General features: G+C 34.6%; 1 protein-coding gene across 5 annotated transcripts in view; it reads left to right on the top strand.

Annotated features, from left to right (window-relative positions):
• KLHL14 (kelch like family member 14) overlaps positions 1-12275 on the top strand; it is a 177677-nt gene extending 165402 nt beyond the window's left edge. For all 5 annotated transcript variants that reach the window (XM_074277491.1, XM_074277476.1, XM_074277496.1 and 2 more), the window contains 4 exons: positions 3219-3409; positions 3489-3647; positions 7515-7672; positions 10207-12275. In XM_074277491.1, the coding sequence (XP_074133592.1) occupies positions 3219-3409; positions 3489-3647; positions 7515-7672; positions 10207-10347 (649 nt within the window). In that variant the 3' untranslated portion in view covers positions 10348-12275. The remainder of the gene's footprint in view (positions 1-3218; positions 3410-3488; positions 3648-7514; positions 7673-10206) is intronic.
• The last annotated feature ends 543 nt before the right edge of the window (positions 12276-12818 follow it).

Here is a 12818-nt window from a genome sequence, read left to right as displayed (position 1 = left end):
CTTCATGTTAAAAGAAGGTTAGCTCTTTCATAGATAGTACAGCAGTTATACTTTGAGGCAATATTTCCTTCACTTGTCCCACATGAGATAGTCAGCAACTGAAAGCTAGCTTAGCCTGTGCTCCTTCTAAGAAGAGAGGAAATATGATATATTAGAAAACATATAAGTCTTATACTCAAGAGACTAGAATCCTGGGAAATCTGTTTCCATAGCAATACTCAGACTTGCAAAACGACCTTATATGTGCATTGTGAAAATTTAGTAAACTTTTGAAGTGCCAAAAATGTGTTTTTATCAATTGTGAAAAATAAATAAAAAGACTGAACATGAGAGAAAAACTTTGAAAGGAGACCAGAAAAAAAAAAAAAAAAAAAAGAATGAACTCTCCCTCTACTGATATATAACATAATTACAAAATTATATAATCTCAGAATGAGAATGACCCTCAGCAGCTACCTGGTCAAACCATGATAAACCAAAAATCCCTTCTTCAACATACCTATCACCCAATCTTTGTTTAGGGGCCTTTCTGAAGGGGAAACATTTTACCTCTTGAAATATCCATTTTATTATATATAGAATCATAGCTCAATAGTTGAAAGAGATTTTATATAGCTTTAAATGACTATTTATTTGATTTTATTTATTAAGCATCTACTATATGCCAGGTACTGTCCTAAGTGTCCAGAATACAAAGAAAAGCAATGGGTAATCCCTGCTATTCAGGAACTTACTATCTAAAGGAGGAAACAACTAGTAAGCAACTATGTTCAAACAAGCTACCTACAGGATAAATTGGGAAGGAAGTCAGAAGAGGGAAAGTGCTAGAATTAAGAGAATTAAGGAAAGGTTTCCTTAGAATGTAAGATTTTAAGAAAGGTGGGACTTGAAGGAATCAGTAGACAATGATGCGGAGGGACACCGTTCCAGGAACAGAGGAGAGTCAATGAAAGTACCCTAATTCAGGAGTTTTCTTCTTACATTTGACCTAAATCTCCACATTCTGCCCATTTTTCCTCATTCCACAACTTGAGGACAAGAAAAGTCAATATCTTTTCTATGTGACAATCTTTCACATACTTGAAAACAGTTTGAAAATATGTTTCATCCCCATGCCTTCTCTCCTCCAGCTAATAATTCTCAATTCCTTCAACCTATCCTCATAGGATGTGATCTGGAGGATCTTCAGCACTCTACTTGCCCTTCTCTGGACATTACACAGCTTATGAGTAACTTTCCTTTATTTAAGGCCCAGTACTTGGCATAATACTCTAATTGGCACCTGACTAGGAGGGAATACAACGGGAATATCATCTTCTGAGGCCAGAATTCTATGCCTTCATTAGAACAGACAATTATAACATTGACCTTTTAAAAACTATTGTATCATGATATTTGTTTGCTGACTTTCACTGATTTTATTTTGTTTTTACATTTTTCTTCTCTCTTAACATAAGGCCGCCCATTTCCATGCCAGACAGCTAAAGTGTAAAAACAGTTACAGATTCAACATATCCTCTTTGTATCCTGAGTTACATCTTACTCACTCCTAAATCCAGAGGCTCCCAAGAGGGACAGGCTATGTGCTAGAAATCAGAGATGGTTCAAAAGATCCATCTTCTATCTTAGAAACATATATTTACATCTTAGAAACATAAGGTTCCTATTCAAGCTGGTCCTGTTCTCCGTTTCCTGTGAATTTATTGTTCTGGGACAGAAGGTAGTTCACTGGCTGCTGCTATTTCTGCCATATCAGTAGCCCACATACAATCTTAAATTTAGTTGGCAAGCTCAAGGTCAGATAGTCTCAGTAAGTCTGAGGGTTTTACATACACACACACACACACACACACACACACACACGCATACATACACTTTAATTACTTTAATTTCAGGAGTAAATGTCATCCTAAGGCAAGAGGGATGTCCCACAATAGTCTGTAGATAATGTTGAGTCAGAAGCCCCATTATAAAAGAAAAAGAAGTTGATGAAAAGAGAATTATTTAAACTGTCTTGATATCATCCAGAAAACTAATCACCTTGCCTTTGAAAACATAAGGCAGTAAGTCTAGTTAACACCAGATCTTGAGAAGAGACCCTGATGTTAGTCCTGAGTCACTTGTGAAAATTGGTCTGTAGATGAAATGCCTTTGGAGCAAAGAGGCAAGATTTAAAACATTGGGTTCCCTTAAGAGAAGAATATGAGGGAAGTTGTTCTATTTGTAATACTGCACAGGGAAAAAAATATGAAAATAATAATTGAAGAAAAATTTTGATGATGTGGTTCTCCTGGTAAATTGGGAACAATGACCCTTGAAGGACCATAAAGAAAGTGAATGTCAAGATAATTTATTATTGTTACATTATCTGCCTCATTTTTCACTTTGTCTTCCTGAGCTCTGAAATTCATGCAAGGTACCAAATGCTCCAAACATTAATGAACACCTTTTTCTCCATCCAGAGCATAAAAATATCTGAAATCACTAGCATGTAGATTTCTCTTTAGATGAACAGAGATAGAAATTGGATTTGTGGGGATTTCATTGGTAAAGGGAACTTCTGAGTGAGAAAACTCCTTTTACCAATGCAAGTCAGCACCTTTCTCTGAAACTTAGAACTAGTCAGTGTTAAAAGAGAGAGTTATGTCAAAAGAAAGAGAAAAGCATGCTCTGCCCTCAAGATGATCATATTCTAATGAAGAAAATGCATGTAAATGACTACAGGCATGATTATATACAGAGTTTATAAAATGTATTTTCTGTAGGAGGCTCCTGGATAGGTGGGTAGAAGGAATAATGAGCTTAGAAAGGCTTAGAACAATGAGTGGCATTTATATATGTGTGTGTGTGTGTGTGTGTGTGTGTGTGTGTGTGTGTATAACTTAGAAAGAGTCACATAGCCAGGCTGTGTGAAAGGACAGATTTGAACCCAGGACTTGCTACTTCTAAGAATAGTTTTCTATCTCTTACACCATTCTCCTTCCCTTTAGATGGTGACAATTAAAATTAAGAATTTTAAATTACATTTATAATATAAACATGATGGCTATAAATTTGTGTGTGTTTTATATGTGTACATATGTATAGTCTTCAAAAGTTTGGGACCCTCTCTGAGGGGACTTCCTTCACTGACTTAGCTGACTGGGTCCATGTAATTTTTCAAATAAGATTTCTCCATTGCACTATTAATTTTCTGTGGGTTGTTGCTTTTCCCACAGGAGAGCCAGTTTCTATGCATGTCGCCTGGATAAACACTTATATGTTATTGGTGGGCGGAATGAAACCGGATACTTGTCCAGTGTGGAATGCTATAACTTAGAAACCAATGAGTGGCGGTATGTTTCCTCGTTACCCCAACCTCTGGCAGCTCATGCAGGAGCCGTGCACAATGGGAAAATATACATTTCAGGCAAGTCCCTGATCCAATTTCTATTAGTAACAATGTCTACCAGCCACGCTCCTCATTTTCACGTCTGTTTATTTCACAGGGGGTGTTCACAATGGAGAGTACGTCCCATGGCTGTATTGCTATGACCCTGTTATGGATGTCTGGGCCCGAAAACAAGATATGAACACAAAACGAGCAATCCACACTTTGGCTGTAATGAATGATCGGCTATATGCAATTGGAGGAAACCATTTGAAAGGTCATATTTTTAATCACAATAATATTTGAGGTCATACTTCTTGCTAAGGGGATGCTTATTAGCTAATCATAGTCAACCAAGTAAAAAACATGTTGACCAAATAAAATCTGCTTTGTGCAAATTAGCAGTACCCTTGAGCAGGCCTTTATTGGGTCTTTTATGCAGACAGGATTATTTTAAATTTAGGATAATTCTGCACACATTAAAGAAATGAATAATGAAGTCCAAAGGTAATAAAATGGGTGTCTTCATACTCAAGAGCAAGAACAATTTCTTGTAACCCTGAAATCAATGGAATAAATTATTCCTTAGTGATGTTTTTTCTTCTATAAATTGTTTTTTTAGGAAATGTAGTCTAGAGGAACTTTAGTCAGTTTCACAGAGAAACTAACTCCTGGTTCAGATTTTTTAAAATAGTTCTATTACAATTTGGGTGGTAAAAATTACAATCTTTTTCTAAATATTGTTGACCATATTATGCTCTGTGATTCTCAGGCTTATTTTAGAGACTACCAAATCTTTGCTTTTTTTCATAGTATAAATTTAACTAAGAAAATTGCTTAGAGAACTAAGAAGTTGGAAACCTACCAAGGGCCACCCAACCAATATGTGTCAGATAATGCACTTGAAGCCACAGCTTCCTGACTCCAATGTCTTCTTCTGTCCAATAAGCCTAACTGTATGTGTGTTTGTGTATATTTTATGCATACACACATACATATGTGTATATATTCCCATGCATGTATATCTAATTTCATATTTATAATCATGTGTTATATAATTATATATTCACATAATATAAATTACATGTATCTTATACATAATTACATAATATATAATTATGTGTAAATTATATAATTATATAATACATATCTAACAATATTGAATGTATTAATATAGATCAACATATACAAATATATAGATATATATATATAATTGCTATTGCTACGAACAAATCTTTCTGTCCAGATCATTTTGTATAAAAAGGAAGTGACCAAAAATATCCTGGTTCCACATCTTTGAGAATGAGCATTAAGTTTATAAAATTCTTTTGAGGTTTTTTGCTCAGTCATGTTGGGGAAGCAAACATATTTCTATTTTATTTGTCATATTTGATGTAAATGGCAAATAATAAATAGCCTTAACTTTCATTCGCTGTTCTCAAAAATTTCAATCTGCTACATGACAATGAAGCTATCTGTGGTCATGGATAGAGAGCCAATCTCAGAATTGAGAAGATTGGTGTTCAAGTCTCATCTGTTAAGTCCTTTAACCTCTTAGTATCTCCAGGGATCACTAAGGCTATCAGTTGTATAATAGTTGCTATCTACTGGTAACTTTCTTGTCAGGAATTCCCTATGCCAATGAAATCATATGCCCATATCTTTTTTAAAATATTGAAAATTCATCATTCACCAGAAGTTATTGACTTTCTATCTTGACAAATAGAAACTCCTAACAGAGTCTAGGAGCCAGCTTGTAGGAAATGCCATAATTTGAATAAGAGCCTCCTTTCCCACAATTCTCCAAGAAATGTTAGTAAAAATTCTCACATTTGACCAATCATCAGAAAATGAGCCATAGAAGGCACAAGCAGTCACCAGTCCCTATAGGCTTTCTCTGTCACTTAGAATCCCATGTTATATCAGTCAATTATGGACATGTGGAACAATATTCCAACAAAGTTAGAATTCAACTTTGATCATCTGAACACAAAGTGTTTGGAAAATACTGAACTTTAGTCTGGATATAGAAGCTAACTTTAAGAATGGAGGGAAAAGGGAGGTAGAGAGAATGAATTGATTTTTAACTTTGATCCTCTTGTACCTAAGAGTAGAATACCTATTTATGGCATTGTATCCTCTTTGGTACCTTATCTCATCCAACTTTGTTGTGTATATGCTATATTTTATTAGAAAGGCTTTTGATACATTTTGAAAATATTTCTGTAGTCCCTCCTGAAATGCTTTCCAAATCTATAGATTCATTTCAATCAATCAATAAACATTAATTAAGTGTTTAATAGATGCCAGGCACTGTGCTAAGCATTCTTTATGGCCTTAGAACTCTGATAGCAATTTATAACTCTAGAGCTCTAAACATGGTTTTCTACCATGGCCATATCTCCTATTTCTTTGTTGTGGGATCATAGTCCCATCATGCCTTAATAGGCAATTTCATGGATTTCTATAACTGAAAAAAAAATTCTTTACTTGGTGATCAATTTTATGAATATGAGCTATACCAAACTAATTAAGTTGAATTTTGGAAAACAGATACATTACCCAAGCCATATTCAAAGCCTGGTAGAATATCCTTCATTTACTCCATTAGCAGCATTTCTAAGAACTCAGCATTACCTCTACAACATAATGTCTCATAAAAGTAGAATTTGAATGGAGGTCCTAATCTATCACATCACAAAATGTGAGTATAATAACTAGAAAATCATCTTTGATTATAGATGTGTATTTGGGTTTTTTTTAATATCAAAATGAAGGGCTGACTCTTCCCCAGGAATCATTCTTCCCTTTAGTGACTTAAGTATTTGTAATTGTTTATATAAAGAGTTTTGTGATTCACATGTACAGTTCTTCACTTTCAAATTCTATTAATCATTAGGCCTATTCTTACAAAGGAATGGGATTGTTCCTCAGTTTTCCATTCATTCTAACAGCTTCTTGTATTGTTCTATATAATCTTTCTTGACTACAACTCTTCTATATGCCAGATGAGTATGAGATTGGGTCAGCATTCTTTTCAAAAAACAATTTCTGGCTTTTCTTTAGCAAGATGCAAGTGGTGAAAGGATGTGAAGAAATAATTTTTAAAAGAAGTGCAAGCTTTCAATAACCATATGGAAAAATGATCAAACTTGCTAATGATGTTGAAATGAAAAACAGTTCTTACATTTAATACTTCACACCCATCAAAAAGGGAAAAATAATAAAAGATGGAAATTGCAAGGGTTGTGGGAAAACAAGAACATTATTAACTGTTTACTAGACAAATAAGCCCTGCTGTTCTGAGAAAGAAATTGTAATTAAATGAGAAAATTCACTAAAATGTTCATATCTTTTAATCCATCATTCCCACTTTTGGCATATATCTCAAACAAATCAAAGAAATAAAGGTTCCATTTTTATTATAATAATTATAGCATCTCTTTCTACAGTAAGAAAAAATTTAAAACGGGTCCCCATCAAACAAATTGCAGTATATAAATGTAATAGAATGGGATTGTTCCATAAGAAAAAATTGAAGAATTTTTTTTTAAAGGAGTACAATTGTGTAAACTGATACAGGGTTAGTTCTGAGCTGCAGCAATCTAAGTCCATTGCCAATATGGAGAACCTTAGGAGGTGGGGGAGGGGCCAAAAGTGAAGCAAGCCAGCCAGATCAAAAACAAAATTTGTCAGAGCTCTTGTGCCCATCAATAATAAAATCAAGCTTGTTTCTGCACTTTCAGCCTAAGTAAAATAAGCAGACTCAGTCTTGCCAGGATAAAACAAAATATACCAATTTTTATGCAAAGACTCCAATTATGTAAACAAAACAAAACAGAAAAAGCATTAAAAGGTAAGCAAATTCAGATTAATTTTAGTTGCCAATCTTAATTTCAAAGAACCATGAGAAAATACACTTCCCTTGCTCAGTATAAAGGTGAGGGTCCATGAGAATAGAATATTCTTTATGCTAGCAAATTAAGTCATCTTGTCATTTTGCTTTTGCTTAATTGTTTTGCTTTATTACAAGGAGAAATAATATCAGAAAATAACTATGGTATAAAAAACAGAAGAGCATTAAAAATTTTTTTATTTGTAAGAGAGACTGGAATTTAAAATTGGTTCCCATTATGCCACTCAGGTTTCTCCCACCTTGATGTCATGCTAGTGGAATGCTACGATCCCAAGGGTGACCAGTGGAATATTCTACAGACTCCCATTTTGGAAGGCCGAAGTGGCCCTGGTTGTGCCGTCCTTGATGACAGCATTTATCTTGTAGGAGGCTACAGCTGGAGTATGGTATGTATCTTCTTCTTGCCATTATTCTCCCCTACAGACAGAAATAGAAGTGTTTTTCTTCTGCTTGCTCCCCCAGATGTTGACATTCTTGCCTAAAATCTCTTGTGCCTTTATTGATTTTTTAGGTTGCTTTACTTAGATTTACAAATTCATTTTGCAAAGTTGTTGTTATTTTTTGTTTCTTAGACTGTATCAAATTCTATTTTCACTTCTTTTTTTGTATTAGGAGATTATGATCCAAGCAGGAACTTTTTTGTGGCGTGTGTATACCATTTTTTTAAATTACATTAGCTCTGCCAAGACAAATGCACAAATCTTACACATAAGTAGATATCTATATATTCCCAACTCTGGAGGCATATATAATTAGTTATTTACAGCAGGGCAGAGACAATGTGTTTTCATTAAATAATTGCCCATTCAAGGCAGTTAGATGGTAGGGTGGACAGAGTACCTGCTATGAAGTCAAGAGGACATGAGTACAAATGTAGCCTTCGACTCTTAAGTCTTACTAGCTGTGTGATCCTGGACAGGTCACTTAAACCCAACTGCAAAAAATAAAATTAATAATAATTGCCCACTTTTCATCTCTATCCTATCAACAAGCAAGAAGGTTTTATGATGAGGAAGGAAAATTTTCTAGTCTGACTACTAAGGCTGATAAGGTAAATAAGACTAGTAATCTTGTTTACTAGCTTAGATGACTGCTTTACTCTACGTGAATAGAATTAGAGGAAAATCGGGAGATGTTTGGTTTTTTCTCTCTATTTTCATTCATTCATTCATTCATTTCCTGTAAAAAAATTTCACTCCGATAAGATTTAGGAAGATTATAAACAGACAAATATGAAAAAATCCAAGAACTGGGAGTCAGAACTGAGGGGGGCCAGAAGAAAGAAGGAATGATTTTCCTTCCAGCTATCCTCTCCCTCTTCCTCTCAGTCCCTCCCTCTTCTCCTCAGTCCCTCCTTCCCTCAGCAACTTCCAGGTTAAGGCCCTGAGGCAATAAGAACATATAGGAGCAAAATCAAATAAAGAACTAAGGCAAAGTATTCAGATAATTCAAAATCCAAAATTGAAATGTCAATTTAATCATTTAAGTGTTTAAAGACATAAGACATTCAAACAAGCTTTTCTTAAAACACCAGGGATAATGCAGAGCCCTGTGATAGGGACTGAGGCCCATGGAGTTCTCCTATGCTCCACTCTCCTCTTTCAGAAGGCTGAGACCCAGCCAGACTGACCTCCTTACTGGCACCTTATAACCCTCCGTCTCCTGCTCTTGTTTTCACTGGCTTTGTCCTCAGGCCTGGAAGATACCTCCTCATTACCTCTACCTTTAGAAACTCTAGTTTCCTTGAGGACTCATTCCAAGCATTAATTTCCATTGGAAGTTTTTCACCTTCTGCCAGTGAATTCATTCCACAACTGTCATGTATATGTGGGAAAGGGTGAAGAAACAAAGAACATATATAGCTATTGTATTATATATTACATGTTAATATGTGATTATATTATATTACAATTATATAAGCATAATATATATTAATATGTATGAATAGTACAGTTATATATAATATATGTGACTATAGAGCAATATATGTATTGTACACTCATACACATGTATGTTTTTCTATGTTGTACCCTACATATAAAGTACATGTGTATATAGATTGATATATTGTGCGTATACGTTTTATGTACATATCTATGCATTGTACACATGTGCAAAACAGGTTTGTGTGTGCATATTTGCTCATATGCATGCATGTGTCTTTGTATACACATGCCTTGTGTGCATGTGTATTATACATGAGGATGCATTGTGTATGTGCATATGCACCAAAGTGTACATATATTAATATATGCATATGTATGTATACATGTATTATCTACATGCATATGTTATAAAATATACACAAATATACATGTGCATGTGTATATATACACATTTGTATGCTTATATGTATATACACATGCATAAATTGTCTCCATCATAAGGACAAAAGGTTCTTAATGACAGTCACATATCAAGAACTTAATAAATACTTGACTAACACATTGAGAAAAATTTTTAAAGCTTGCTGACACAATTCTTGCCTTCCTGATGCTTATAGTCTATATTATTTAGACTATGACATGTAGACAGATAATTATCACAAAATAATCTGTTTATGAGATGTAAAGTTATGAGATGTAAATGTGAGGCTAGAGCAGCAAAACAGATAAATCATGTCAGTAGTCATTTATTGTACCCATATTGTAAGAGGTAGAGAAGAATAAATTGTTGTTTTTTCTCCTAAGGGACAATCAAATTGATTTTCCACTTATTTAGTGACAGTCACCAAAATAGATTTTGATATCTTTGGGGGAAGTTTCCCTTTAAATAAAAATGACCTAAAAATTCCTTCCTTCCATAAGTATTTTGGGATGAAAGAGGGGAATAGATTCTCTAGAATTCACAGAAATAAATAACCCTGGATTTGTGCCTTTCTCCAGCCATGCTTCAGTAAAGACTTCTTATTGTTTTCCAGGGAGCCTACAAGTCATCGACCATTTGCTATTGCCCGGAGAAAGGAACCTGGACAGAGTTAGAAGGAGATGTAGCTGAACCACTTGCAGGTCCTGCTTGTGCTACAGTTATTCTGCCAGCCTGTGTTCCTTACAACAAATAACACACAGGAAACATTAAATTGAACAAATACCACATTCTGGGAAGTGATGACACAAATATTTTAGTAGGGAAAATTATATTCTACAGACACAACTACCAAAACCCACCTTTGGGTTTAGATTGATGCTTTAAAGGCAAACTACAAAAAAAAAAAATAATAATAATAATAATAAAAAAAAAAAAATCCCCATTCTTGGACACATACCAGTCTTGTGAAGCAAGTAGCTAAAGACCATACCACACCTCCCATGTTGACAGACTGCCATCTCAGGCTGGTTTTCACTAACTTGGCCCAACTTCATGGAAACTCCTCGCATTGATCTTAACTTTCAAAAGGAGAAAGATAGATGTCTGAAGACTGTCCCAGAGAGATCTAAGAGCAGTGTTGTGCATTGTAATCTACCTGCATGTGATTCGTGTTGACATTTTGGAGATGTTGTGTTCTCTGAATGCTTCAAAAATTCACCCAGAATCACAGAAATGGCATCTTTTATGGTTATCCTAAACTCTGATGATTACACAGGCTCTGCAGGCCAAATAATTTTAGAAAAAGTACCCAAAGCTAACTTCTCTTCATCTACCCCTGTTTTCCCAGCTTACAAACAAACTAAGCAAAGAGAAAGAAATGGCAAAGAAAGGCAGGGACTTTTGTTAGAGACCCAGTGACTATTGCCCTTCATTGTCATAAACTAGATCAAGTTCCTAATTTTGAGGCTCTCATCCAGAGCTATTTGTCAAATAATTTGAATTGAGTATAGACTGCTGCTACAGTCAATTTCCTGAGAACTGTACTCTCTTATATCTGATTCAAATTTTGACCCATGGGAAAATCAGCCCTGCTTGCCCTTTGCAACTCAGATACCAGGAGCTAGTATACTTACTGTAAAGTATAATCTCACTTATTTTTCTGTCACTGAGAAACATGAAATTTAAATAACTTAAAAGAATCACAGCAACTTCCATTTTATTTTATTTTAATCCTCAACAAGGCATTGGGCCTCTCCCCTCCCTCAGCTGGCTGCGGGACAGCACATGATTTACCATCATTATTTGCCAAACTGGGCACATCTTTATTGCTCTCATTGGTAATGCTTACACACAGAGACAAAAAATTAAATTGTTCTCTTGGCAGTTGCAGCAACAGCAGGAATTGTTGAGGGGAGGGAGCAGGAGTGAGAGAGTTTACATTTGTCAAATCAGAAGGGACAAAGCTGGCAAAAAGAGAAATTTTATTTTCAAGCTTTTAGGAGTCTAATAAAACACCAGTAAAAAGTAAAGCAAAGGTATAAAAAGATAATGAATGGTTGGATTGTTTGATAAATGGATTCTTTAAAAGCAGTATGAGGCAACAAGTGGGAATGCCTTGATGAGACTCTTATTGAGGAACATGGAAAGATCGGAGTGAAGGTGCTCAAATCTGAAGCTGTTCCTACAGTAAAGTGCAATCGTAATTGTTTTTGTATTTATTTGTATGTTCAGATCCAAAGGATCCCTTGTAAAAAAAATATCCAGTGCAATCAACTTTCATTTTTTCCCTTGAAAGTATATATAGAGAGAGAAAAAGAGAGAGTAACCAGTTATAGCACTCCATATAAGAACCTCAGCTGATACTCTGAGGAGAAAAAGGTTGGCTTCGGTCTTTTATGGTGAGCTGACACTTGTTCCCTCTAAAATGTACAACTTAGGCTTTCAAAAGGTTCCTTGTCCTTTGACTGGTTCTTTGTCTTATTTTTCTTTTCAACTGAGATAAATTTTAGCATTTATGAGAACTGTATGTAAAACTTTCTGTCTTTCAGGAAGGCATGACCAAGGAAAAAAGTGATATAACTGAGTAAGTCACAGAGAATGTAAATTTTGTACAGCATTAGAATGTGTAAATGACGCTTGCTTGTAAGGGAAAAACTTTAAATAAAACTTTATGTACTAATTCAACTGTCTGCCATATTGCTACTTAAAAAGCATATGTATAAATATCTACATTAAATTCTTTGGAAGTTTTTTTATCATGTAAATGTGTAATTTTTAAAAGAAAATTGCATGGCAGTATTTAAATATATTCCTTATCTAGACAAAGGTATCCAATAAAAATAGGTCTCTGATTTAGAGCACTTTACATTTCCTAGAAAAGGAACTAATAGGAGATATTTTAACACTTTCCTTCAGAATTAGTAAATCTTAATTGTACAGTATCTTGCATATAGTAGAAATGCACCAGATTTTGCCAATTAATTCAGTAAAATTAGCACTAAAGAGCTTTCAAGAGCCTTTCTCTAAAAAGACATTGTGATATAAAGGCAATCTTGCAATGGTAAAAACCACACCAGCAGATATGAAGCTTTAATAGATCCAAACAACTTAAAAAGGCTTCCATCATGAATACAGCAACAAAAAACATGTTTTCCACCTAAGAGTCTTGTCAACTAATAGTCCATTAGGTGATGTTTTATTTTCTTTTTACCCTGCAACAAAAAT

The sequence above is a fragment of the Sminthopsis crassicaudata genome, chromosome 1 (genome assembly GCF_048593235.1).
Source record: "Sminthopsis crassicaudata isolate SCR6 chromosome 1, ASM4859323v1, whole genome shotgun sequence".
In the NCBI taxonomy this organism is placed as follows: Eukaryota; Metazoa; Chordata; class Mammalia; order Dasyuromorphia; family Dasyuridae; genus Sminthopsis; species Sminthopsis crassicaudata.
The sequence above is the reverse complement of the archived record's forward strand: the minus strand, read 5'-3'. Positions and strand labels throughout refer to the sequence as shown.